The 27,789-nt window shown below is 38.4% G+C and overlaps 3 protein-coding genes across 5 annotated transcripts; 2 read left to right on the plus strand and 1 right to left on the minus strand.

Moving 5' to 3' along the window:
* Window positions 1-3,355: 3,355 nt before the first annotated feature.
* LOC148063361 (cullin-3-like) lies at window positions 3,356-9,591 on the minus strand. The gene is made up of 16 exons (XM_087811967.1): window positions 9,474-9,591; window positions 8,956-9,149; window positions 8,733-8,846; window positions 8,481-8,641; window positions 7,970-8,084; window positions 7,162-7,390; window positions 6,839-6,984; window positions 6,588-6,764; window positions 6,344-6,514; window positions 5,559-5,666; window positions 5,336-5,460; window positions 5,165-5,261; window positions 4,954-5,088; window positions 4,674-4,857; window positions 4,189-4,334; window positions 3,356-4,121 (listed from the first exon to the last, which is right to left on the minus strand). Exons 2-16 carry the CDS (start codon window positions 9,145-9,147, stop codon window positions 3,990-3,992), a joined length of 2,232 nt encoding a protein of 743 aa, XP_087668093.1. The 5' UTR covers window positions 9,148-9,149; window positions 9,474-9,591; the 3' UTR covers window positions 3,356-3,989.
* A 1,517-nt stretch (window positions 9,592-11,108) lies between these two features.
* On the plus strand, window positions 11,109-18,094 carry LOC148063362 (cullin-3-like). 3 transcript variants are annotated; one of them, XM_087811971.1, is made up of 14 exons: window positions 11,114-11,174; window positions 11,727-11,925; window positions 12,039-12,146; window positions 13,319-13,479; window positions 13,581-13,695; window positions 14,660-14,885; window positions 14,952-15,097; window positions 15,312-15,488; window positions 15,562-15,732; window positions 15,805-15,900; window positions 15,973-16,103; window positions 16,183-16,279; window positions 16,349-16,471; window positions 16,538-18,094. In XM_087811971.1, the coding sequence occupies exons 2-14, from the start codon at window positions 11,734-11,736 to the stop codon at window positions 16,748-16,750; spliced, it is 1,956 nt and encodes a 651-aa protein (XP_087668097.1). In that variant the 5' UTR covers window positions 11,114-11,174; window positions 11,727-11,733; the 3' UTR covers window positions 16,751-18,094. The 3 variants fall into 3 exon arrangements, with proteins under 3 accessions (XP_087668095.1, XP_087668097.1, XP_087668094.1); XM_087811969.1 differs by having other exon boundaries at window positions 11,109-11,157; window positions 16,183-16,471; XM_087811968.1 differs by having other exon boundaries at window positions 16,183-16,471.
* A 276-nt stretch (window positions 18,095-18,370) lies between these two features.
* On the plus strand, window positions 18,371-27,781 carry LOC148063363 (fatty acid CoA ligase Acsl3-like). Its single transcript, XM_087811972.1, has 15 exons — window positions 18,371-18,539; window positions 20,656-21,120; window positions 21,607-21,784; window positions 21,853-21,962; window positions 22,306-22,444; window positions 23,028-23,178; window positions 23,246-23,369; window positions 24,643-24,714; window positions 24,793-24,932; window positions 25,022-25,194; window positions 25,268-25,342; window positions 25,410-25,601; window positions 25,667-25,781; window positions 26,891-27,048; window positions 27,602-27,781. Exons 2-15 carry the CDS (start codon window positions 20,770-20,772, stop codon window positions 27,757-27,759), a joined length of 2,136 nt encoding a protein of 711 aa, XP_087668098.1. The 5' UTR covers window positions 18,371-18,539; window positions 20,656-20,769; the 3' UTR covers window positions 27,760-27,781.
* The last annotated feature ends 8 nt before the right edge of the window (window positions 27,782-27,789 follow it).

Raw genomic sequence — 27,789 nt, forward strand, 5'->3', positions numbered from 1 at the left:
TTGTCAAAGTAATAACTATAGTAGAAGTAGCGATGGATGTAGTAATCATCAAGGTAAAAACAATAGTAGAAGAAACGATGGTTGTAGTAATTGTCAAACTAAAATCAATAGAACTAGTAATAGTTGTAGTGATTGTCAAAGTTAAAACAATAGTAGAAGAAGAAATAGTTATAGTAATTGTCAAAGTAAAAACCATAGTAGAAGTAGCGATAGTTGTAGTAATTGTCAACGTAAAAACAATAGTAGAAGAAGAAATAGTTATAGTAATTGTCAAAGTAAAAACGATCGTAGAAGTAAAGATGGTTTTAGTAATTATCAAAGTAAAAACAATAGTAGAAGTAGCGATAGTTATAGTAATTTTCAAACTAAAATCAATAGTAGAACTAGTAATAGTTGTAGTAATTGTCAAACTAAAAACAATACCGAAAGTATTGCATTTTTTTACTTTTATTTTATTTATTGTGTTCTCTCACTTCCTGTTGTCTCCTTTCCCCCCAGTCTACTGATGGCGCACATCTGAACCTCATCCACTATCAACACACCTTCCTGAGTCCAGACCTGTGTGTCACATCAGAGATTATCCTGCACTGGTTTGTAGTCATTTTTCTATGGATAATTCCTGTTGGATTTCGTATGTTTTTCTTAGCTTTCAAATAGCGCATTCTCCCCACTTATAGAAATATATTAACCACCAGCCTTCTTATTATCTTACTATTACATCAGAACTTGTACGTTTATGGCATGTTCCAATTATATGTTCGCACAGGCATTGAGGAGTCATCACTTGCTCAAAGTTAGTAAAGAAGTGATACAATTGATACAATTGGAATATATCGTTCATTGAGCGTCAGAGAAATGTACACTGCAATGTCGTGGAAGTTTCGTTGCGCTGTTGCCAGACACCTCATGACACGACGAGAAAAAGTCTCTTAAAGTTAAATTTCACCAAAAGTTATAATTTTTCTTCGATAATTTATCATTCTACTCACCCTCTTGTTGACTAAGGGTTGGGATTATTATCCGAGTAAACTATTTCTATTTAGAGTTATAGGTAAAAATGTTTGTTCATTTTATTGCATTTACGCCGATGGCCTGGTATCTTCTTCTAAAAACAAGCTTAAGACTCACTGCTGTGAAGTAGTTTTGGTGGTTACACACCCCTTTTTTTTAAATAAAATTATAATTAAAATATTAACCAACAATAGTGTTACTTATATCGTTCCATTAGAGACAAATGTTATAATATTTTTCATTACCATTAAATAGTATTTTATTAAGATAAATAATAATACATAATTCAATAAAAGCTTAAACTAATAGACTGAATAAATCAACTTTATAACTCACACAAAAAGTGAATTATTAATTCATCATAATTTCATTATCATCAAAAAAAAAGACAGCTCAATAAGGTAATACACAATAAGTGCGAGATAATTGAAATAAGTGTGAAGCCAGGAAATCATGTGCGCCGGGTCAAAGGTCAGCAGAGGTGTTTTCCTTGAGAACAACCTTTGGCTATTAAGCTCACCGTCCAGGAAGAGCGGGGTCACAGGGAGACAGACAGTTGCAGGGATACATTTCCTCTCTTCCTGTTTCGGTTCTTACGTTTGTCGCCCGAGTGTGTGCAAAGTGTGTCTCTGAGTCATTATCAGATTGGACACACATATTTGACGGGGCAGATGAAAGTGTTCCTCTCGCTCGCAACATCTGTCCCATCGCGACGACCTCCAACTCGTCGCCCGGGGAAAGCGATTATCTGGACGGACACCCTGGAATGTCATGTGATTGTGTGTGTCGGGCAGGAGCTGATACGTGTTCATTTGTGTGACATGTTATTGCCATGATAGGTGACCTGTATATTACATCCACACGTGAGTGACAGCTGGAGTCACAATGGAATACATGAGCAGGTAACACTACATAAAGAAACTAATATTATTAATGTGTATTATTGTCATTACAATTATGGATTTACCTCTCAGGATATCTGGCTATTAAGCACAAGGACAAACCATATTGATCTCCAGAGAGACATTCAGGACAGCGAACAATAACTTGAAGTGTATTAGATTAACTGTATTTAAATTATTTAAAATGTGAATTGTGTGTGAAGTGCACATGCAGCCAAACAGTTCAAATGATCAGTTTGGTTAGTACCTTACCTAGTAATTGCCAAATGAATATCTTATATGATATACTGTGATAACTATGATAACTGATGAATATATGATCAAACTTTTAAGTAATATTGCGAATAATTCATGGCATCTGCGTGTTTATTTGAAGGAGTTTAATGAGGCGGCTGTGTTGTACTAGCGCCCTCTGTCTATCAGAGAGAAGAATGCAGCAAATCATCTAAAACGACATGGAAGTGTGATTGTTTAATTGAGTGAATGCTTCTACTTCGCCTACTTCTACTTATTTTTCTACTTCTTCTACTACTGCTACTTATACTTATATTACTACTTATTTCCACTTCTGATACTACTACTTCTAACACTTCTACTTCTACAACTACTACTTCTACTATTAGTGCTACGTTTACTTCTACTTAAACTTCTACTTCAACTACTACTACTACTACTAGAACTTCTAATACTTCTACTACAACTTCCACTAATACTACTACTTCTACTACTACTACATCTACTACTTCTGCCTATATTATTACTATATTTCCACTTAAGCTACTACTTATACTACAACTTCTACTAGTACTACTTCAACTACTAATACACGTTCTTCCATCTCTACTAATACTTCTACTGTTACTACTACTTATTCTACAACTACTATCACTTCTACTTTTACTACTGTTAATATTATTACTTCTAATACTACTTCTACTTCCAAAACATTGCGAATAATACATGTTGTTGGCATTTTAAATCGTTTGAGGCGGCTGTTGTACTAGCGCCCTCTGTTTATCAGAGAGAAGAATGCAGCAAATTATCTATGAATTAAAACGACATAGTTAACATATAAACTGCTACGACTAGTTGTAATTCTATTACAACTAATTCTACTCCTTCTACTGCTGCCTGTACTTCTACTACAACTTCTGCTGAAAATTGTACTACTATCGCCGACTACGAGTTCTACTACTACTTCTATTACTACACCTACACACATTTTTTTTTAAATTTCCTATACGAATTTCTTTTCTTTTCTTCCGAATGGCCACATTTTTCATTGGAGAGCAAATAAGCTTTTGACTAACTAGAAATCATCTTCAATAAGAGATACATTTTCCCAAAATAACTCACTAACCAATAACAATCAGACTTACCACCAGACCATTGGTCATCGCCCAACGTCATACATTTGTATCTCAACAGGAAGGCTAACAACACAGTTTAGCACACTTTATTAGAGCATGGTAAAATTCATGGGCAAAATTGAAACAGCAGTTGGGGGTTCACTCCAAGCACCGGGAGTCAAACCACATATTTACTTGCTGGTTGGTTTCCTTATCTGTGGGAGAGGAAAAACCGGAGATCCCGGAGAAAACCCACTGGCCAAGATCCTTCTTTATGTTAAAAAATAAAGCCCACCTCCACCAGTTAAACCCAGAATTGTACATGGATTATGTTCCCCCAAAGTTTATTTGTGTATGTTCTGGTATCTTCTTCTGTTTTCTTCAGTTTTTACCAGCAAAAGAGTGTGTGAAGAGTTGAAGAGTTAAAAAAAAGTCTGGCATCGTCCTTCCCTGCAATAGACAGGATCGGTTGAAGTAGGACAGACACTTGTGTGTACTTCACAGTCTCTGGTTGACCTGCATGTTTTTGGTCTGGGCGGGGGAAAACCGGAGTACCCGGAGGAAACCCATGCAGAATCTGTGTGGTCACCTCAAAAACGGCTTATGCTGCCTCATCTTAAAAATGATGGCTTTTCATGTTTCTTTGTTGTTGCGTGCAAGACAAAAATGGCTGGTTCACCATACCAGGAAAAAAAGCTGAGTTGCCGTCCTTTTCCTCTGCCCGCCCTTAACATACATAATTGTATACTTTATTATCCTCAGCAGTCCTCATCATGTAGTCCCTTTCTATCAGCCCTTCAATTCGTGATTTGATAAGGACAGGACTGGGTATGAAACGTGGCTTCAGCTGCTGAGTGATCTATAGACAAACACAACTCGGTGAGTTTCGCGAACACAACTTTTTTTTTTCCCCGTCGCTTCCTCACCTCGGTTACCAGGAGACTGTGATGCAACGTCTTCCTCGACTTCATTATTCGCACGATCGCAGCCTCGATCTCGTTTTTCCTATCGTCGTCCACTCTATGACGAGTCTCTCTAAATTCCATGTCGGTGTCTCCTTGTTTAGAGGCGACTGGGACAAAGGATGGAGAAAAAAAAATAAAAGCCAGGTTTTTCAACCTCATTTTACCTTTGTTCTAATGTGATGGAAGATTATTTCCTTGTTTTTCTTTGGCAATTTGTTATAAAAAGGCACGGAGAGGTATGACTCATAAACCTTTTGTTTCGTTTTTTGCAGCCAGTTTTAAGTAGACACTATAAACTGCGGCTTTTTGCGCCTCTGTATCGTCTTCACTGTTTTATAGCAGATGTTGCCCCTTGGTATGGACAACCCCCTACCATTGCATTGCTCACTGGCAACTGAATCTTCAAGATTAATTTCGGAATCATTCTTATTTTGTCATTGACAAACCTGTGAGTATCTTGACCCTGTGCAGTTTAGAGGCGAACTGGTCGTTGACCGTGAACTCGTGATCCTTCTCGACCTCCTTGGACCTTGGCTCCTTGGACAGGACTCTCTGTGTCTTCCCACAGGCCAAAGACTGAAGGGATCGGACCAACTCCCGCTCGGGGATGTCCGTCTCCATCTTGATCTCCTGCAGACATAAGATTTGGAAAACCAAGCTGATTGACTTAAAAGAGGTGAATGGGCCACTCTTGATTGTTGATTCTTAAAATGAAGACATGTGCACCTCAAACGTCCATTTTTCTCTGTTGTTGAAGAGCATGAGGATGGTCATGTGGAACGTGGACACCTGCAGTATGTGCTTGCGGATGTTGTTGCCTATTACCTGGGCGCCGCCCAAACCCGGATCAGAGCCGTCCTCCTTTAGACAAAGACATATTAAATGGTTGAAGAGATTGGTTAAGAAGCCCTCCTACTGGTCAGGAACCACCTCACACCTTCTTAATAGTTCCGTAGAACGTCGCGTTCAGATCTGCGCTACCCATGTGATGCTGCAGGGTTAGCCGCCGACCACTGTGTTTCGAGAGATAAAACCTGCAAGGGATAACATAATATGATCGCAATGATCCCTTCTTTTAATGTAAAAACTTTTGTTTAACAGGGCTTACATTCTGAAGACTTCAAACGCGTGTCTGGGAGAAGAGTGGATGTTGCACTGCGGCGGCGTCAAATTGATGGGCCAGTATCCTGTGGTGAGAACTCTGACGGTGAGGTCCACGCCACTGAGAGACGTCTGTGAAATACGTTTTTTTTTTTTTGTTAGGTTAGACTTTTGAATCGACCTATGTGACAATGTGAAAATGTCACCATTTGTTCTTGTGTTCGACTTACGGAGGTGGCCTGAATGTGTTGCCTGAACTCGTCCATGGTCGTCGCAGAGACACACATGTCTCGAAACATCCCCTCCAGTTTGGAGGTAAACTGACAGCCACATTCTGTCTGCAGAGAAGTTTGTATACGGCAGTTTAGATTGTTAAAAGAGGTATTAGAAACTCGTTTGCACAAGTAGGCATCTATTTTGTATTTGTACCGACACTATCAAGGGTCATAATAAAAAAGAGCTGAAAAGACTGGGATACTCCACTACAAACACACTTAAAATATCTATCTATTTTTTTTTTTTTTTGTTTGTATAGGCTTAACAATTCCTCATGTCGAGGCTTCATTACAGGAAGGACTTTACAGACCAGCAGTATGGAGGTATTTGGATGTTTTTAAGCATTTTTGGACCCAGATGAAACCAAGGACGTGAACTTCAGGTTCTACATAGCATACTTTGCCTGTAAGGCAAATGTGTGCGTGTCTGTATTTATTTTTTAATAGATGAATGACGATTTTTATTAGTTTGTTATTTATCTAAATAAAACTCCAAACTGTTCTACTGGTATTTTAATCCATACTTTCTATCAGGGGTTTCTATTAGGATTTGCAAGAACACTACTGCCCCCTGCTGTTTAGTTGATGTTATTGACATATGATAGCTTAATGACTTGTTATTATTTATACTTCAAGAGAATCTAGTTATGACGATAAATGTTGGATAATAACTGGGTAAAAATGTAAACATGGTCAAGGGGAAGCTGCTTGGCAGAAGTCTGAGCTCTCTGATGTTTTACCTTGAGTCGGAACAACATGCTTTTCTCAGGTTCATCTGATACACTCTTGTTGCTGAGGAGTCTGCGGGCCAGATGCTGACGATAGCATCGTTCAAACATGTCCTTCTCCTGCAGGAACCTGAACAACATCACTGACTTGTCAAAAATAGACTCCAGATCCTGTTCTCCAGCCTGCACAAAAAAATATTTTTTTTTAAATTAAATCATCAAGTCATGAATGTAGAATATATGGATTTTCACAAACCGCCTTGACCCCCTTTTTGAGCTTATCATCGATGAAAAGAGAAAGGTACTCCGGGGAGCGTGAGTTGAGGTTAAGGAAATACTCAAAGTCACCAACGATGGTTTGTTTAAAAAGTTTATCGTTGTTGAAAGACTCTGAAAGGAAACCGTCAAATTTGGACTTCAGTTCTAGCAATCCCTGGAAGAAACAGGAAAATATAAGTGAGAATATGTTGATATTCGCAATTAAGAAATGAATAAAAATGAATAGACCTGAATTAGATCCACGGGATTCTTGCTCTTGCCCTCATCCGACATTATGACCTTCCCTAGCTCCCTCAGGTACGGACTCAGAAATTCACACATGGTTTTCCGGCCGCCGGGAACACGACTGAACATATTGAACATGTCTTGCATTTCTGAAAATGAACCAACAACTTTAAAACTCTAAATTGATCTAATAATTTGTTTTTTAATTCCACCCAAAAGCTCTCACGAAAAAGGACAACTTGCAAACAGTAAAGTTAGTGATTAAAAATGAAGCAATAAGCGATTTATAAGCATAAGCAATTGCCTTGTTCGTTATAAATCCTTACCATCCACTAGTCCATTCTTCATCATGTGGATGAGTCCCGAGTCCTCCATTGCAACGATGGTGTTCATATGCTTATTAATCATCTCGTTCTCCACGACCTTAACAATGGGTTCCTCGGTCATCTTATCCAAACAGTGCCTTACTCTGTCCATCTCCTCTTGGATCCTGAGTTCTACTTTCTTTATGTAAACGATGGCGCTGCTTTCTGGCAGAAGATATTGGCTTTCCAACTAAATGGGGGAGGGGGGAAAATCATGTTGACAAGGACCTCTAACTCGGTATGTGTGAAATTCAAAAGATTAAATGAATACCAGTATTATCTGACAAGTCTCGACAAAATGATTCCAGTGATAAAAGTATAATTTTCCTGTGATAAATATTAGGAAAGTTGTGGATTATTATAACCATTGAAAATGAACCAATTTCTGGTCAACCTCGAATACGAATTCAATTGGGTTCCATATTTTATGACATTTTTGTTAAATACGACTTTCAAAATGTCAGTACTTGCTTAATATTTACCCAATTTTAAAAGGATTGGTAAAAGTCCAACAAAGAATCAAAAATAATAATAATGTTATTCTTTTTTGATCAATCGATGAAATTAACTTTTAATTAACGTTAAATCGGGAAAATTATCCTTAAATATGCAGAGAAAAATTGAATTCGTAGCCCAGATTGAACAAACGCGTTGTAAGTTGTTTAAGTATACAGCAACGGAACAATACATTTACGTTATATTTTTATGCAGGAAGCAGCAAATACACACATACCTACTTTTATTGATAAAACTACAAAATGAAACTTACCTGATAGAATTCCTCCGATTTTTCTAAGAAGGGTGTCTCAAAACAATCTTTATAAACAGATCTGCTATCTAGGCCGAGATCCTTCAGCATCTGACAGATGCTTCTGATCGATGCCCTGAAAACAAGTATTCAGTAAAAACATTAATTCAGTTCTAACTGATTTCCAAGCACCTTCAATGAACGTCAGATTTTAACTATTGTGTATTGAACACAATAGTTAAAATCTGATGTTCAATCTCTGCATGAGTTTCTTTTCTTACATTATTAAATTGGCTATTAACGATATCAACAATATTTCAAATGCTTTAAAAAGGTATCTGACTATAGATAAAAACAATAATTGAGCTGCTTGGCAATGGTCTGCTTTCTCTGAATGCTTTTCTAAATATTGTGAAAGCCAAGATTGTATTATCATTGCTTGGTGTATTGCAATCCTGCTGTTTTGTTTTAGGTTTACTATTGCTGCAACTTCCACCTTAAAACCTTCCAGTGAAAGTTGGATGTTGCCTACCTGTCCACCATTTCTCCCCTTCTTTCTCTCAAGATCATGTCGAGAAGCGTCCCCTTTAAATGTTCTTGTATAATGCTGTAGTTGACCACCTGGTCTTTGAAGATAGTTAGGCCGAGGCTGTACGCATTTTTATTGTTACCTCGCTCCATAGAGACTCTGTCCTGTTTAGTTAAAACAATAAGGTGAAGAAAACATCGAAGATGGGGGTTTTTTGAGGTCCAATTTCAAAGTGAAAAGAGATGTTTTTCTTACCATGTACATGAGGATGTCTTTGATGAGGATCATCGCAGTTGTATGATCATTCCATGTTTGAATCAGTGTGTGAAGAAAATTGTTGTTTATAGAGTTGAGGACTTCTTCCCGAACCTGCAGCCATAGAAGGCGATGTTAGGGTCTCTCACAAATTCACATAAGGTCTGAATACAACATTATGTGTTCTTTTATTCATGCCTAGAGAAGTAAAATGTTGTGCTACCTTGTTAATGAGATGCTCCGCCACCACCTCCTCCAACCCCATAAAGAGCTTTTCGCCTTGTTTGTAGCGGACAATTGTGTAAGTGTTCCAGTACAAATCATCAAAAACAAGCCCATTGTTGTTCTTCTGGGTTTGTATCTCCTGGATGGCAGTCCTGAGAATGTCCCACGCATTCACAAACTTCTCATCCATAGCTGGTAAAAAAAAAAAATCTTCAATTTAAGCACATCTTAATCCACCTAGGTTTTACTAAACTTGTTTTAATAATGACAACGTTATCACATTTAAGAGTTTAATAAAGACATTTAAGAGTTTAATAAAGGGATCAACTATACAGAGTCTTGTATACAATACAATGATTTAATATACGTGATAAGTCTGTGTACTTGATATAAAATCACGTCATTGATTATTATTTCCTCGAACAACTTAACAAGTTATATTCTAAATGTAATCAAAAATAAAGAGCCACTGTGAGTGACATTTCAACATGATTAGTTTTAAAGTATTACTCTGACCTTGTTCAATATAGCCAAGGTGTCGATCGACCACAGTCCCAAACCATACACAAGTCGATGACTCTTGTGTGTTGGTGTGAGTGTGAACCCACCTCTCGTCCCAAGTTGCTTGGATAAGGTCCAGCACCTGTGACTGTAACATTAAGCAAATAAACAGGCAATGAATGTTTTGAGTGACTACTGAGGTGATTGAAAGTAATTTAAAACAAATTATAATGCAAATATGATTGTCAGTCATTTATTGAAATATATAACTATAAGTTTGGCAATTTTTAAATTTTAAATGTAGTAGTAGAATAATAGCCTTTGAGCAGTCTGGAAAAACTGCAGACCCATAATTCTGGCCATGATATTTCTGCACTTGAAAATATCTGAACAAGTTTGAAGGATGCCTACCTCTTATTTTTTGGGGGTTAGAATTGTTCTATAACTACTATATATATAGTGGTAAGATCGAGATTGAATATGAATCCTTTGATCATCAAAGGTTTCTTTTTACGTCTTTTGAATTGTCGTTTTTGACTTTGATTACTTAATTAACATCCTAATCTCCAAGTATTGATTTGAAATTTGTATTCATTCATTCTATTTCCAAGTTAAGAACAATGACACTGAGAAGTATTTATCTTGGAATATCATGTTTTAATGTCAAGAATTTCATGTTTTACTGAATAAAATCCCTTTTGGTTGCATACAAAACCGTTTTCATAATGGAATGGACAGACCCATCTCTGAGCCTGGTCCGCAGATCCGGGAATAAGTAGGACTTTTTCCGAGCGAGGTTTGCTCTTCGCAACCGATTCTGTCCATTACGTCTATGGACAGAATTTCTTGATGCAACCAAGGCGTCGAGGGGCTCCATTTTGTTGGTTTTAGGATTAGGTCACTGCTATTTGCACAAGACGTGAACCTGTTGGCTTCATCGCATTGTGACCTTCAGCTTTTGCTTGAGGGGTCCAATTAGAGTCTGTGGTTCTTAGTCGAAATTAAGTTGTAGATCCCTCGGTCGAGTTGGGGATAAGATCCTGCCCCAAGTCGAGGAGTCCAAGTATCTTTGGGTCTTGTTTACGAGTGACAAAAAAGAGAGCTAATCCAAAAGGCAAATGTCTCGGTATAACAGTTCATCTACATCTGTTCCCTCGCCTATGGTCCTGAATGGTGGGTAGCGAAGTAGAAAACAAGATGATGGATACAAGCCGTCGAAATTAGAGGTGAGAAGCACAGTCATCTCGGAGAGGCTCGGAGTTGAGCCACTCCTCGTTGAGAGTTGTCAGTTGATAAGAATGCCTACTGACCGCCTCGCTGAATAGGTTTTCAGGGCAGGTCTCACCGATAGTAGACCACAGGGAACACCCAGGACACACTGGAGTGACTGTTTCTACGCTGGTCTTGAACATTTTTAATTCTGTATTTTACTCAAATGAATGTTTTGAGCAAGTAATGATGCACTTTTAAAGATGCTATGATGATGCCGCTGTCTGTCGAAGCTGCTTTGATCTAAGGATTCAATGAAAGTATCAAAGTCTTGTAACTTGAATGGCTAGAATCTCCTGAAGTGCTTGGATGCAGTATTATATAAACAAACCACTGGCCCAGAAAATGTGTATTTTGTGGTGCTATAACCAGGGCAAAAAAGTAACTTCATCTTTTCCTGTGTCTAAAATCGCATACTTGCATACTCAAAGTTAGTATTTTTAAAGCGTAAGTGCTTCTCAATTCTTAGTATGCGAAATTTAGTGCGCCATACACACTAAATCGGCATACTAAAACGCCACAAAACTGAGTATGATTTGAGGAACACCATCTACCTTAAACAGTTCCATCTTAGTGACGTTGTAAATTGAAGTAATGTCATATATATATATATGCATATATATTTATATACTTATAGGTGCATTTTCAGCCAACATTAGGAGGATGACACGTTTTTGGTGCTAAATATCTTGCGAATATTTAGTGTCTCATATTTTTTCTTTATTTCTTCTTTCAAACTTGCAAAACGAGTTGCCAGCAGGTGTCGCCGATAGCGTTCCAACAGCAGTTTGCAACGATCGTTAAAAAGTAGTAGAAGAAGGAGCTGTCGCGTCATTTCCTGTTAGTGCATAGCAGCAGTGTTTGATTTGAGACATTCTATCTGTAGAGAATTTGTGTACTAGTTAGTACGTACACCATCCTGATGCATACTAACTTCTAGTTTACTAAAAGAAGTATGTGATTTGAGACAAGGCATTTATCTTTTATCGTCTCTTTTAGGGTGACAATGGATATGATATATGTAAACAGCCTATGGATCATCATGAAAAACGCCTTCCAGAAAATACTGTTGAATGACAGGGAGGACTTGTGCTATGAGGACCTGTACAGGAATGCTTACGCCATGGTGCTCCACAATTATGGCGGGAAGCTCTACAAAGGTGTATTGGACATCATCACAGAACACCTCATCAGCAAAGTATATCAATTCCCCCTTTTTTTGCAGCCATTGTATCAATGTAGATTGTGCACTATTTCGTGTCTTATTTCTTGTAGTAGGCAAAGGTCGTATTAATAACTTCTGTCTGCCAGGTTTTGGGAGAGGTTCTGTATGCTGGGGAATTTCTTACAACATTTGAAAAAGCCTGGACTGATCACCAGAGTGTCATGGTGTTGATCAAGGATATCCTTGTTTACTTGGTAAGGAAAAGTGGTTGTCTTGAAAGAAAATGTGCTCATAACTTTGTTGGGGTAAACACCCAGTTGGTGAAAAGTTGCCCTCTGTCTTATGGTTGGGTGAAAAGGTCCCACCTAGTGCAAACGCAACTCATTAGTTCTGAGTACACTTTCCAGAGGGACTACTGGACTATTTGGATAGACAAGTGAGAAGAAATCCAAGAACAAACAACCATTTTATCTAAACTAGAATAGTCATTAATTACTGGACTTCGTCACAGCTAGTCCATAACCAAACAGATGTCCATACGTGAACGAGGCACCAGGTCACACTTGCATTTCAACGATCCTTGCCTGGAAAATCGCTCTACAAATATAAATTACTTACTTACTTACTTTATCATATGATCAGTGATCCTATTGCTTTGTCTACTCATAGCCAGGTATCTGCTTAAAACGAATACATCTTCGTATGATTTGGCCATTCATCCATAAAAAAAACTTTAAACAAGTTCATTGGAAGCAGTACTTTTGGAAATCTCTGACCAAAAAGAAGGTTTTTAAAAAAGTGGATTGCATGAATCCCCAGGGAAGTCTGCTTGTTGTATTTGTAAATGTACGTTTAACGTTCTTGTTTTGACATATTCAAGTATTGACATTTTTTCAGTCCACAAGAATGAACCACTCAGCACAATATTTGTGAAAAGGAAGCTTGTTATGATAAGATAGAATGGGTCTTACCTTTTGGCAAATACTACCATGTAATGTATGTGACATTAAAAAAAGAAAGTTGGTGCCACTGTAACTGCAACTACAACACTGAAACTTATATACAAATTCATTGTGTATATAGATGATTTGAAAAAGAAATAATTTACAGATCAAACAAAATGAGTGAAGTAGGTAAAAAATACAGGTCAGCAACTCCAAGTGAGTGAAAAGTCACAGCTCAGAAAAACCCAGGAGGGTGACAAATCATCAATATCGTGCTGTACAGACGGCTCTTCAATGCAAAAGTCTATGGAGGGCATAGTGGCTTTTATCCACTTAAAGTTAAGGGTTAAAAATGTACTTTCAAAATCTCCTTCTGGTCAATATGATGAAAATGGTTGATATAAATATTTGAATCTTGGATAATCCAAATGAGGCTGTTGAAGCTGTTTCTAACATGATTCTAATCTACTTCATATCTCCAGGATAGAGTCTATGTTCTACCCAATAATTTGCCAAGTGTGTACAACCTCGGCCTCACTCTCTTCAAAGAGTGCATCTTGGACCACACCATCATTCAAGAGCGCCTTCACCAGTCACTGATGGACACGATTGCACTTGAGAAGCAGGGACAAGTGGTGGACAGGTCAGCGAGACAAAGCAGTACATTATCAATGAGCCGCTGTCATCACATTCTGTTAGAGGGGGAAGTCAGATCCAACATTAATCATGATTCAATTGTTTAAGGATTCCCCTTAAAAACATCTGCAAGCTGATGATGGCCCTCGAACTGGACAACAAATTACTTTACGAAGAAAACTGTGAAGAAGCCTTTCTGACCAAGTCGCTCCTATTATTTCAGGTATGTCAAGTGTCTTTGATTTTTTTTTTTTTTCGTGTGTCTACCGATGTAGATTCCAATACAAATACAGCAAATACAATTGATTACCTTCTTTTTACTTTCATATTCCCTGAGCGTCTTGTTTTTTCTTTATGTCACGAGTTGATGACACAGTTTACATATTTACAATTGACAATGTAAACACGTGTGGAACAGCTATTACTCTTTAGCGTCTATAACTGTCCTAATAGTATTCATCTTTCCTTTTAACTCCTCCTGTTACTTGCCTTCAATCCATCTTCAAATTCTTATTCTTAAATTCTTAAAAAACAATGACATATTGAAGAATATTTAAATAAGTATACTTGTTTATAGTATACATTATGTTGTTTAAAAGGATTTTATATGTACACAAATACATAAATCCCATGATTGGCTGTCCACTCGCAATACCTACACACCCCACCAGGGGTACGGAATTACAGATTTATTTCTAATCAGTGGCAGATCTAGTGCCTAGTTCAAACATTAGCTTTAAAAGCTGCTGGAGTCAACTATATCCTCTCATCCTCAGATATCGCAGAGATCTCGCGGTATTTGAATGTTCATTTAGCCGCAGTGGATGTAATGACTGCTGCAGTCACACATTAAACATCAACCGTAAAAATGACTGTAACACATAAATATGATTTGGGAGGCAAAAATTAAGAAAATGAATATATATATCATTATTTTTAAAAAGCAATAGTGCTCTCGAATATAAATACAGTATCGTGGAAAATAATATCTCGATATATCGCTATATCATTATTTCTAACACCCCCTAGTAACCACTATGATATACAATATTTAAGAATTGAGAGGTAAGTAATAGAAATGTGAATCACAAATAACGATTTACTTGTGCAATAGACAAATATCTAACCGTCCTTTAAAGTACATGTAGGTTTATAATGTAAGACTTTTCATTTTGTTGATCATTTAGAGGGAAAAAGAAAAAAGACTCAAGAAAAGAGTCTCAAATTCCTCTGTGGAAGAGAAGGCCAGAATTATAGAGCAGACCGAACGAGCCAAGTCTTCTCCGGAAAAGCCGAGGGAAGTGCCTTTCGTCGATTTGATGGAAAAGGATTTTATTTACAAACACATGGAGGACATTGTTACAATGAAGAGCTTTGGAAACACCAACTCGCTGCAGAAGGACAAAACGGAAGGTAAAGAACTACGCTGACTTCTAAGACTGATCTAATACTTACATTGACCTTTTTTCGTTATTTTAGAGCTGGCAAGCATGTACACACTGTTCAGTCGCACACAGGCTGGTTTAGAAACGATGTGTGAATGTTTGAGCACAATCTTGAGAGAACAGGGAACCCTCCTTATGACGAAAAAAATAAAAGGCACGAACTCGGTCACCATCATTCAGGTAAAACAAGCTAGTTATATTATGCTTTTAGTCTAACCCTTGTGTGGTTTCTGGGTCAAGGTGACCCGTCCCTGACTTCTAGAAAGGCATATGCAGTGGTAGAGGTTTTTCACCTTGACCAGAAGGGAACAGAAGGGATACCAGAAACACATTTGTTTCCTTTCCTTACCCCAAACACTGTAAATAAGACTCCCCTTTTTTTGTATCCTCGTAGGCGTTGTTGGATCAGAAATCAAGATTGGACTATTTCCTTCTTAAATCATTCAACAACGACAAAGAGTTGAAACAAACCGTCGAAAGAGACTTTGAGTATCTGCTCAGCCTTAATCCTCGAACACCCGAGTATCTGTCACTCTTTATCGACAACCAGCTCAGGCGCGAGTTCAGTGGGGTGAGTGGCTTTCAGTTTTAGATAGCAGCGAAACCACGCCGCGTCATGAGCTTCTCTGGTCTGTATCTACCAGCTGCCAGAAAAGGAAGTGGAATCCTGCCTCGTGAATTTCGCCGTGCTCTTCAAGTTAACCCGGGACAAAGTAGCATTTAAACGTCACTATAGGCAGCACTTTGCCAACAGACTGCTCTTTAACCAACGCTTCTCAGAAGAGTATGAGAAGGACGTTGCATCCAAGATACTGGTAAGCCAGTCATCTATTTAAAGAAACCCCACATTTTTTTCATTTCTTTGGGCTTTTTTTTTTTGGCTTCAGGATGGTTCTGACTTTGCCTCAAGTCTTGAAGAAATGTTGGAAGATATCCGCGACTCTGTCTACACAATGGAAGAGTTTAATCAAGCCCCTTTATCGGTAAAAACAATACAATTAAAGACTGCATGTAATGGTTTAAACAAGTTTATTAAAAATGAGTTCTTCTTTAAGGAGCTGAGCTTTAAGGAGGTTGTTGAGTTCAAAGTCCAGATCCTCACCAATGGTAACTGGCCGGTGATTCTGGATTTAAAAAAATATATCATTCCGTTCACGTTAAGCTACATCTTTGACACTTTCAAGATGTAAGGCTGAAAGAATACATTTTTAAAGAAATTTAAGGCCTACATTGATTTGTTTTTTTTTGTTCTATTCCTCCCACAGTTTTTATCGTAGCAAGTACCACGACAGGAGGCTTATGTTACAACCCCTATTAGGAACGGCTGATGTTACCGCGTCATTCCAAAGCTTTGACGACAAAGTAAAAAAAAAGAACTTTAGAAAAGCTGATGTATTGATTCTAAATGTGGTTCTTTGTGTTGATCAACAGCAAGATTCTTCGCAGGGTGATGCAGTAGCAAGCAATGGCACTCGTACATACACTTTACAACTGTCCACCCTCCAGATGATCGTCCTCTTGCTCTTTAACGAAAAAGAAAGGTGGACATTTGAGGTAGGTGACAGAGAGATTCATTTAATGTTTACCGCCTTACCCGACCGCGCTCAAATTCTCTCTCAGGAGATCGAGCAAAAGGTGACCTTTACAAGGGCACAGCTGGTCTCGGCACTGCAGTCTCTGGCCAACAGGAAGCAGATGCACAACGTCCTCTGCAAAGAGCCTCAATCCAAGGAGATTCAGGAAAACCATGTGTTTGTTGTGAACGATCAGTTTAGATCCAAGCGAGATAGAGTCACATTTTTTAACGCCCGAGCTTTACCAATGCTTCCCTAAATGTCTGGGAGGCAATTATTTTATTTACACTTCCTAAAAAGATCATCTTGAAAATTCATCATTAGAGAGACCAACACATGCTTCTTATGTAAACAGTGTTTCAAATAAGGTTGGTTATAAATCTTGTTTATTTTTAAACGAGAGACCATTAGATTTTAGACTATTTTATCGTCTTCTGACCGACAAAAAGATGAATTTATCTTGACTGAATTCACAAACTCTCAAAATATTGCAGAAACCTTCAATTTCCCACCGGATCTCCAGAGAGATTAATAAAGTCTATCTAATCTAATCTGAATAGAGTTCCAGACTTCATTGATCAGACTGCCTTCACTTTAACGGTTGCGTAGGCGATCATTCTCCACTAGAAGGTGCTCTTACTCCACATAAAGTAGAGTCATAAAAACCTCTAATACATTTTATTATTACCAATGATTCCGATAGTAATGCTCATAGGCAGTTCCCCCAGGAATCTCGAAACCTTTGAAAATGTCTGTTATTTTAATCCTTCCTATTTGAAATTACGTTATGAACTTTTGAAAACACAAGGCCAAATTTTATACATTGGCTGAACAGCCATAAAACAAGATCGAGGAGCCAAAAGTATAAATCAAGCAATAAAGTCAAGCTAAATATGCTAAAGTTATTGTTCTATTGTATTTAATATGTTTTACTTTTTCTCCTTAGCATTTGAGAGGCATTATAAACTCTTAATATATTAAATAAAAATATAGTAAATTTACAAGAAGCAAATTATGTCCTAAAACAAAAACCATAGAGTCAGACTATGTAATTAAAAATACAAATAAATGCAAAGTGAAATTGTTAGTTTCTACATGATCTTTGACCTCACGAGAGCCAAATAAAAACAAAGTCCAAGTGTTACCTTTTTTTGTTCAGTTCTGCTAAACACATTCACCTGACACTGTTATTGATTGACATGTTATGTTAATAATAATGTCACTGCAATTGCTGTTTACACCAGAAGAGTGAAATCCTTCCAGGCTGTTGCTCCTAAGCTTTGGAATGATCTTCCTCTCTCTCTGTGTTTGATGGATCTACTGACTCCTTCAAGAAACATCATTTTTATTTGTTCAGGCTTTTCCCTGATTCTCTGAGACTCCTGTGTTTGTCTCGGTGGTGTCTTGACCTTTTAAGCACATATTTTATCTTGGTCTAGAAAAGCGCTCTACTAATATTACTTACTTACTGACAAATATTTAAACAAGTGTTAAAATCACTTGCACTTTTGATTCACTGTAAAATACACATTATTTGTTTTAAATGAATTTATGAATGAAAGTGTTGTTTTTATTTATTTGTAACTTGTTTGTTTTTGTATAAAGTGAGATGTGTATTAAAATAATACCAACTGTAAGCATTTTTTCTCTACCACTCCGTCTGAATTTTTCCACTTATTATTATTATTTTTGAAGTCCAGAGATCTCTTGAACTTTGAACCGGTGGACGTTTTGCAATCGTCTTCCAGCAGCGACTCTCACAGAAGGATGTCTGCACATATGACCGATAGTAACCCTAGCAGACGTCACCGCAGGCCACCTCCGATGGACCAATCAGAGGCCGAGTTGCTAGCGACGACGCGAGGGCACTTCCGGGCTCGCTAGCGTTGGCCGGGTGACGGCACAATTTGTTTTATTCAAATACAACCTTTCAATTAAATGGTGTTACAAAAGTGTTCTGTCTTCTAACGGACGACGTGTCGGGGCTCCGTGAGTTCATGTCTGGCGTACAGACTCGGCCTGGGAGCCGGAGCGGCTGAGGGGGGAAGGTGAGAGTATATTGTTGCAGATGTTGCTGTGAGGATGCGATTGTTAGCAACTGGCTTGTTAGCCTAACCTAGGATGCTAGCTACATTAGCTTCTTGTTAAAGCTTCTTAAATGTTTTTTAAACGCGTCGTTCCAGTAGCGCTAGATTTAACGTAAACCTTAAACTATACAATAGTCCCTTTTGAGGATGTTTCATAAACCTCATTCATTTCCATGTGGAGATTTAAACCGCAGTATTTTCCATCAGTCCATAGCTAGACATCCTCTTCATCTGGTAATGGTGTCATCCCAGTGCATGTTCAGCAGCAAAATCCTTTCTTTTTTTTTTTACCCTAAACGATTCTAAAAATCTTTTTTTATAATATCCATTATTTGAAGCTACTTGATATCCATCAATTTCACCATTTTAATCTGCCACTTACTCCTGATGATGTTTGTTGATGCAGAACATTCATGGATGGTTGGCATCAATTTACAGGTTTCTTAGCTATTTCAATATTTGTTTTACAAATATCCAATTGATTGACATATTTTAAGACATGTTTATTTCATGTTTAACATTTACCACCAGGCTCATCCACAATAACAGACAATTATAAATTATGTTTTTGATATCCTTGCATAGAAATGCTAAATAGAAAAGAACCAGAGGCATTTGAAATATAACGCTCATCCCACATTTTTTGATTCTGGTTCAAAAACATTTTCATTCCCATGGCTAATTGACTCTGAACTCAAATGGTTTCGTACATATTAATGGGACATTTCCTCCTGTTGTGTTATCAGTTTTGTCTTGCCCTTTAAAGTATATACTATTGAATATTGTTTTGATTTTTTAAGCGCTCGTCTGGAAAAGCGTTATACAAATAAAAATTACTTACTTACTTATATTTACCTTTTATATACATGTTGCTATTTAGGTTTCATTTATATATTTAGTAAAATACTAGATAAGATTTACAACATTTCTGTTATATTTTGCATGTTTTATTCATAGGTTATTATAGTAAGTGTTTTTTTGTAAAAATAAAACTTGTCCCTAGCTGTCAACACAATTCTGTAGCTACATGTAATTATGCAATGTGCACATAAGGTTGTTACATATTTCTGTTATGATGGCACGTGTGTGGTAATTCACCAGCGGTTGTGAATCAAAGCTATGTTTACAATTGGGTGTGACAACAACTTTTATTTTTTCAGAAAGAGCTAGTAGTGTTTTTTGAGTGTTAAGGAAATCTTTCCCTCATGCAAATAAGGTAATGTTTTTTTTTTCTCACTTTTATTAAAAACACTTTTCCCAGATCAGATGGACTAGTTAAGATGTAAATGCATTAAATATAATTAAATCTTTTAAATGCCTTTATTGATTTTCTTCTATTAACACCTCATAGAAAATATGATTAAATGTACACCTGGGCACTGAACTGTGATAGTTTACAATCCGGATCCTTTGATAAAGATAAAAAAAAAAAAAAACTATACACAATTTAAAAAATAATATTTAATATTTTAAATGAAGCCTCGGCTTTGTTTTGCTCAGCCCTTTCATTCATATATAGTAAGTAAGTAATTTTTATTTGTATAGCGCTTTTCCAGAAGAGGGTCACAAAGCTCTTAAACAATCAAAACAATACTCAATAAAGTATATAGTTTAAAGGGCAAGATAAAACTGATGACACAACAGGAGTTATATATATATTATATGGTATTATATCCCTTAAAGCTACCAAGTCTTCTCACTTGCAGGATAAACTAAGCTTCCATGAAGAATAATACATTGATGTACAGAAGAAATAATATAATAATAGAGTAAATAAAGGTCACATCTGATGAGCATCGAAGCATGTTTACACTCTCAGATTCATGCTGTTGCATATCCAGCTGCACGAGACTAAAGGACATTTGAAGGAGGGGGAAGGGGGTTGTCTCGGTTCCACTAATTAGAAAAACAACGCTGACTCAGCGGTTGTCCAGAATAGTGGGTGCGCTTTTGGTACAAGTATATGATTACAAACCAGGCTGGATCAGATTTGATTTGTTCTGATTGATTCCTCTGTGTGTGCTGAGTCAGGGTTACATAAAGCCACGTTACTTGAGTTTCATGTTCTGTTTCGCAGGTCCGGGTGATTCTTAGTGCCGCTGCCTGTAAGGGAAAAGCAGAACTCCAACAAAGACACGTGTCTTAAGCCTCCGTGCTCTGATTTACCTCCAGCACGAGTTCTTCCCACAAGATGAAGTTAAAGGAGGATATAAACCCTCTGCTGCTGCAGGTTTTTCGCTCTGTGGCCTGGGTCTACTCGGTCATCACCTACATACCATGGTACTTCCTCTCTGGAGCCGGCACCAACCAGGAGCGTGCAAGTCGCATCAAGGCGCTCTCGGTGAGCGGACACCCTTCAGGGCCTTACAGGGCTGTCAACAGTCAAGAGAGTCTGGTGGCGTGGTTCCGCCCTGGCGTGGATACGCTGGATAAAGTGTTCGAGTATGCTGTCAAGAGGTTTCCGAAAAGGGACTGTCTGGGCACCCGAGAAGTTCTCAGTGAAGAGGATGAAATCCAACCCAATGGCAAAGTCTTTAAGAAGGTGAAAGACATTTACTTTTTCTCTGTCGAGACAAAAATTCAACCATTGTCTTTTGCTATATGTGATCACTGTGAAGGAGTTTAAAGTATATTTAGCTCAATTCTTGAACATGCAGTCCAAATGTTTGATATTTTGATACATCAATGAGTGAAGTAGTTACCCAAAAATATATAAAATGTCCAATTATTATAACAAATTAATAATTCCCTGGTTGATAAAAAATATTAGTTTTTTGAGCCTTTTATTTTTCTCTTCAGTTCTTCAAATGCCCTTTAGATGGCGCTCATTGACTTCATTAAAGATCTCAAGCTGAAGCATTTTATCTGAACATATTTAATAATGTCAGTTAAATCAGTTACACACGTCCGAGGAGGGCTATATGTACTGCACACCTGTGTATAACTGTGTTCCGGCAGAGATCCTTGAAGGTTTCTGACAGGTTTCTGCACGTTGAACTCACAAATCTGGTTTGTGTTACTTTTCAAGGTGATTCTGGGGAACTACAACTGGCTCTCATTCGATGAGACGTTCAAAGCAGCCAAATGTTTTGGTAGCGGGCTGGCTGCTCTCGGGCAGAAGCCGCAGTGTAACATCGCCCTCTTCTGCGAAACCAGAGCTGAGTGGATATTGGCAGCACAGGCCTGCTTTATGTACAATTTTCCCGGTGAGTAACTGATAATTCAAAATATGAATAAAAATACCTTTTTATTAATGACGTTCCCCCCACTTTAGTTGTTACACTATACTCCACCCTTGGACCAAAAGCAATAGCTCATGGACTGAATGAGACGGAGGTCACGCACATCATCACAAGCAAAGACTTACTTCAGAGCCGCCTGAAGGTAAATATATTCCATTGATTTTCTTTTCATGACATTTTTGAAACAGCGCTGATTGCATATACTTTGGGTTTATTAGCTGGAAACCTCAAATTCAATTATTATGGATTGACAACATCCTAAAATAACTGTAAACTCTGTTGTTACTGCACTGTGTTGAATTACTTGATTTGTTTTATTTGAATTATATAAAAAAAATCAATTGGTACAAACTGTTGCATTAAACATCTGTTTATTTAGAAGGAGACTTTAAATCCTATATTAAATGTATGTAATTCTGTATTAAACTGTAAGACTTTAGTTAAAATGTTTTCGTCAATCAGACGCTTCTCTCTTTTGCTCGAAGGCCATACTTTGTGACATTCCGAGGCTGCAGTATGTCATATTAGTCGATCGGAAGCCTTCAAGCTGGCCAGACATTCCCAGAGGCATCACTGTCTACACCATGGACAATGTGAAGGACATGGGGTGTCAGTCGGACAACTGTGAGTGACTTGCCTTTGCCCTTCATGTCAACATCCTTCAGTCACTTTTGCAGGAAGGAACTGGTTTATTTGTGTTACGTAACTGAGAAGAATTATCTGCTTCAATCAGCAAAATCGATAAATATTGATGTGATGGTGCAAGTGTAGGTCAATGGAAGGATTAGCGTCAACAAGTTATATACATTTATATTCAAAATGAACCCATTGATGTGTGGATGCAGTGACTTATTGTTATCCAAGAACTTACTTGAATGTGAATACAATCATTATTACATCTGTATCGGATGTTTGATGCTGTTATATTATCTAATTTTGTTTCTCATGGTTGGTTGGATCAAACTGTTATCTAAACCCCTCCAGGGCAATGTGATTAAAAAGGTTTCTAATTCCGCCCAGGAAATTAAAGTTCACTGATGGCAGCTTAGTGAAAATCCAACACTCTAGGGTGAGGTGTCATGAATGATGGTGACCATGAAACACGGCAGCTCTTCCAAATGCTCCCTTTATTAAAAACAAAAACAATGTTATTTGTTATTTTACCTATTGCCTCTTTTATGAATCAGCGTTTAATCTATCTCTGCAGTAGCACGCGGGCGCAGTCAGCCTAAGTCCTCGGACATCGCCGTCATCATGTACACCAGCGGCTCCACAGGGAATCCTAAAGGTGTCATGATCTCACACGGCAACATCGTGGCTGGTATCACTGGAATGGCAGAGAGAATTCCAAATATTAGGTATGGCAACAAACATTTTGACAACAACTGAACAGAAATCCTTATTATCATTATTCTATCCTCGCAGTGAAACGGACACCTACATCGGCTACCTGCCTCTGGCTCATGTTCTGGAGCTCAGTGCTGAACTGGTTTGCGTCTCCAATGGCTGTCGCATCGGCTACTCCTCCCCTCACACCCTAGCTGACCAGGTTAGTCCATACATGTTTGACACTATTTCAATGTTCTCCCTACAATGTCGTTTTTGTCCAACCCCAGGCTTGTGTATTTCATATACTTTCAAAACTTTGGAAAGGTTTTTATAGCCTGTTTTCCTGTGAAACTTTGATGTAATTAAGGAGTTAAGTTATTCTACAATATAAACTGACAGTCCTTCAAGTAAGGCTCAGATTTCTGTTTTTAATTCCAATTGATCGTGTTTTATGTTCCCGTTTTTTGCATTGAAATCTTTGTTTTATGTGGCTATGAGAAAGAGCTTGAAGTATTCAATATTTGATGTATAGGCTTATTTGTTTTTTGTAAGTAAATTAATTATCACTGTCTATTGTTCTACTACTACTTGTTCATACCCCCTGATCTTGGCAGTGTGTATTCATTTTTATGTGGTGTGACTTGCATCTAAATTAAAAGCAGTATCCCGATGGTGACGTAGGTCAGAGTCATCGAGGGCACCAAGGGAGTGTTTGATTAGCATGTCGCACAACGGGGGGGTCCGAAGTCAATTGGATGAATTACTTATCGGGGAAATTTAGTTTTTTTATATTTGCCTTGTGTTTTCGCTGCAATTTGTGAAGTATTATGATTGTTATATCTGACGAATGTGGAGTTTAAAATATTTTTACTGTCGTCCAACGGCACTTTGCTAACTCTGAATTAGAAATGTCCAAAGTCAGGCCCCAGGGTGCCATTGGTGGCCCTTTGCTTGATTTTATTTTTATGCGGCATACAGTCCTAGCAACAGGTTAGATTTCATATAAGCTTTTTAAGGCAAGACCAGGCTGATAAGTCTCTAGAGTCCCTAAATATATATTAAAATCATTATCTTTGAATTTGAATTTTGTGTTGAATTGGATGAACGTATAGACTGGGGGTGTCAAACTCATTAGCAAAGTGTTTCTTATTGTCTGAGGCTCAATTTATATTTATTATCTTTTTTTATTCACCTGCGTCAAACAAATTCCAGTTGTCCTCCAGTGTTTTTGACATTCATAATCTCTGTCCCTTAATGTATCTTAAACACTTGCATCTTCATAGGTACGTGACCTATGAAGATGCAAATCAACATGAATATTAATCTACTTTTGATTTTGAGACAACCATCCGGCAGGCCTCGTCAAATGACTTGGAGGGCTCGATTTGGCCCCCGGGCCTTAAGTTTGAAACTATTATATCGAAGTTCTGCGTAACACTTCACTGTCACTGCTCATATTTGATCTAACTGGTAGTTTTGTCTGCTTGTTTCAGTCCACCAAGATCAAAAAAGGCAGCAAAGGCGACACCAGTGTTCTCAAACCTACTCTAATGGCGGCTGTACCGGTAAGATCTCCTCGGCTTTGATAAATTTGCTAATGTGATGAGATTAACTAACCACTGGACTGTGCGTCTGGTGTCCAGGAAATTATGGATCGTATCTATAAGAACGTGATGACCAAAGTGGAGGGGATGAGCAAATTCCAGAAGACGTTGTTCGTGCTGGCGTACAACTACAAGATGGAGCAAATCTCCAAGGGTTACAGCACGCCGCTCTGTGACAGGTGCCTCATCATTTCTGTCTCGGTGACTCAGTCGGTGCCTCAGCATGGTTGTTTTTCAACATGCCCTCTTGTCTCGTCCTGATTCTCAGCTTAGTGTTCAGACGGGTCCGTGCTCTGCTGGGTGGAGAAACACGGGTACTGCTGTCGGGCGGCGCGCCTCTCTCTGCAGCCACGCAGCGGTTCATGAACATCTGCATGTGCTGCCCGGTGGGTCAAGGCTACGGTCTGACCGAGACCTGCGGGGCTGGCACCATCAGTGAAAGCAAGTGGAGTTGTTTTAACTTCAGAAATGAATGATCAGCACAAATATTAATAGCTCTTTTTTTCTTCTCCAGTGTGGGACTACAGCACAGGGCGAGTCGGTGCTCCGTTAATATGCTCCGAAATCTCCCTTAAAAACTGGGAAGAAGGTAATTTTGATGGTTTAAGTTTAGCATGCGCTGGATTGAACTTGACCTGTCTTCGTGCGTCCTTCAGGCGGTTACTATAGCACAGATAAACCCAACCCACGAGGGGAGATCTTACTCGGTGGGCCCAATGTAGCCATGGGCTACTACAAGAATGAGACCAAGAACAGAGAAGACTTCTTTGTCGATGAAAAGGGCCAAAGGTGGTTCTGCACGGGGGACATTGGAGAGATCCATCCAGACGGCTGCCTGAAGATCATCGGTAAGACTGGAGGTTTGGCTGGACCGAACGTGAGCAGAGGTATAAACCCATGTCTCTTCCAAAAGATCGTAAGAAAGACCTGGTGAAACTGCAGGCGGGAGAATACGTCTCTCTCGGAAAAGTGGAGGCCGTTTTGAAAAACTGTCCACTCATAGACAACATCTGTGCCTACGCCAACAGGTAAGCTATTGATGACATTTCCCAATTATTCATACAGCTTATTTTAAGAGTGATTTTTATTCAGCCATTTATCTCTGTGCAAGAGGCATCTTTATGGAAAAAAATACATTTCTCAGCCTTTTTTTGTATTAGAAAATCCAAAGTTCAAAGTTCAATACCATCCCAAACAGTCCAAGCTTTTCTTAAGCTTCCTAATGACCCAGATCCATTGGGAACAGCTGTTTTAACTCTAAAGGTGAAAAACAGCAGCTCTCTGCGGTTGGTTTGGAGAGAACCATGGCTAAAAACAGAGAAGCTCTCGGAGGACCTGTGGTTGCATATTATGGCTCCTCACAAGCCAGGGAAGGGACATAAGGCCATATTGCAATCTTTTGAAGTTCCAGTAGCTACAGAGCATAGTAATAATAATAAAAAAATAAAACAAGTTCCAAGCGGTGGAAAATATCAGAGGGAGCCTGAAGCCAAAAGTGACACCTGTGCTGGCCAGGAGGATTGTGAGAGCTTGAAAAAGAATCCAAGGATCACCACCAAGGCCATCCTGGAGAATTAGGACTCTGCAGGTGGTAAGATCTCAAGGCAGACAGCCCTACGGACCTTGAACACTGCTGAGTTCTGTAGACGCAGACTAAAGAAGACATGGTAAAGGGCACCTCGAAAATAGAGCAGTACATCAAGATTCTCAAAAACAACATCAGGCTGGACATTTCAGCACAACAACGACCGAAAGCACACTGTAAAAATGGAGGATTAATGGTTAGCCGATAAAAACATTAACGTTTTGTAGTGGCCCAAACAGAGTTCTGACTTTAACCCAATGGAGTATCTGTGGTGGGAGCTGAAGATCAGGGTGATGGGCAGGAGACCCTCCAACCTGAAAGAGTTGGAGCTAATCTGGGAAATGAAAGGATTATTATATTGATTATTGAGAAGGGTATTAATCGTTCTGAACAAAAGATGACTGTCTCAGTCAAAATAACTTAGTGGTTGAATAAAAGTATCTTTTAGTCAAAATTTGATGGCGTGGGGAGAATGTCGGGCTCTGCTGTACATTTGAGAAATAATACCTTTTTTTTTTCCATTCTCCTAATCATTTTTCAATCTTCTCGCAGTGACCAGTCCTACGTCATCAGCTTTGTGGTACCGAATCAGAAGCAGCTGACGGCGCTTGCACAGCAGATGAAGATAAAGACCTCGTGGGAGGAGCTGTGCAACCATCCACAAATCGAGAAAGAGGTCCTTCGCATCATCACTGAAGCGGCTGTGGCAGGTACGTTATCCACAATCGATCCTTTCCAAAGTTCAGAATTTATCACATGGTGCTGCAAAATAAAAAAGTGTGTCTGAGGAAATGTTAAAGCATGTGTTTCATGAGTGTTTTAAAATAAAGGGAAAGAAGATAAAAGAAACAACTGGGTTGGGGTCTTTCAACCTTATAAAATTATACAAAATCTAAAATTATGTGACAATGTACCATGTGAAGATAAATAGAAAGTACTAACTATACAAAAGCAAACCTTTGTTTTTTTTTTAGCTGATTTTTTTTTTTATTTGAACACTGTTTAACTTGCGCTGCAAATCTCTGGCTGTCTCACTCCCTCTTAGTGAACTAAACTCAAAAGTAGATTTTCACTGTTAACTCCGAGGTGCTGTCTTGTTATATGAACCGAAAGTCCCAGTTATCTGCTCTAGGATGGTTTTTCTACGATAACCCTTTGAGGATTAACAGTGGTTTGAAATGAACTTGAAAAGTTGAAAAAAAAAGTGTCCTAAATCTTATGAATCACCAAGTTAGTTAACTTTAAATATTCTTTCTGTTTTAGCAAAACTGGAACGATTTGAGATCCCAAAGAAGATCCGGCTAAGCGCTGAAGCCTGGACTCCAGAGACGGGCCTGGTCACCGATGCTTTTAAATTGAAACGGCGGGAGCTGAAGTCGCACTACCAAGAAGACATTGAGAGGATGTATGGTGGGAAATAACACACGCACACACACATACACACACACTAA

Source organism: Callionymus lyra, chromosome 16, assembly GCF_982586985.1.
Source record: "Callionymus lyra chromosome 16, fCalLyr1.hap1.1, whole genome shotgun sequence".
In the NCBI taxonomy this organism is placed as follows: domain Eukaryota; kingdom Metazoa; phylum Chordata; class Actinopteri; order Syngnathiformes; family Callionymidae; genus Callionymus; species Callionymus lyra.

What these genes read in the sequence shown, in the direction of transcription:
- LOC148063361 (XM_087811967.1), bottom strand. Translation starts at nt 9,147, where the DNA reads ATGGATGAGAAGTTTGTGAATGCGTGGGACATTCTCAGGACTGCCATC. An exon ending in GAGAAAAATGGACGTTTGAG is followed by an intron (nt 4,858 to 4,953) that starts GTGCACATGTCT and finishes TTATGTCTGCAG; the next exon opens with GAGATCAAGATGGAGACGGA. An exon ending in CAGGGTCAAGATACTCACAG is followed by an intron (nt 4,335 to 4,673) that starts GTTTGTCAATGA and finishes CCTTTGTCCCAG; the next exon opens with TCGCCTCTAAACAAGGAGAC.
- LOC148063362 (XM_087811969.1), top strand. Translation starts at nt 11,734, where the DNA reads ATGGATATGATATATGTAAACAGCCTATGGATCATCATGAAAAACGCC. An exon ending in TCAGGCGCGAGTTCAGTGGG is followed by an intron (nt 15,489 to 15,561) that starts GTGAGTGGCTTT and finishes TGTATCTACCAG; the next exon opens with CTGCCAGAAAAGGAAGTGGA. An exon ending in AAGAAAGGTGGACATTTGAG is followed by an intron (nt 16,472 to 16,537) that starts GTAGGTGACAGA and finishes ATTCTCTCTCAG; the next exon opens with GAGATCGAGCAAAAGGTGAC.
- LOC148063363 (XM_087811972.1), top strand. Translation starts at nt 20,770, where the DNA reads ATGAAGTTAAAGGAGGATATAAACCCTCTGCTGCTGCAGGTTTTTCGC. An exon ending in CCTTAAAAACTGGGAAGAAG is followed by an intron (nt 25,343 to 25,409) that starts GTAATTTTGATG and finishes TGCGTCCTTCAG; the next exon opens with GCGGTTACTATAGCACAGAT. An exon ending in CGGCTGCCTGAAGATCATCG is followed by an intron (nt 25,602 to 25,666) that starts GTAAGACTGGAG and finishes CTCTTCCAAAAG; the next exon opens with ATCGTAAGAAAGACCTGGTG.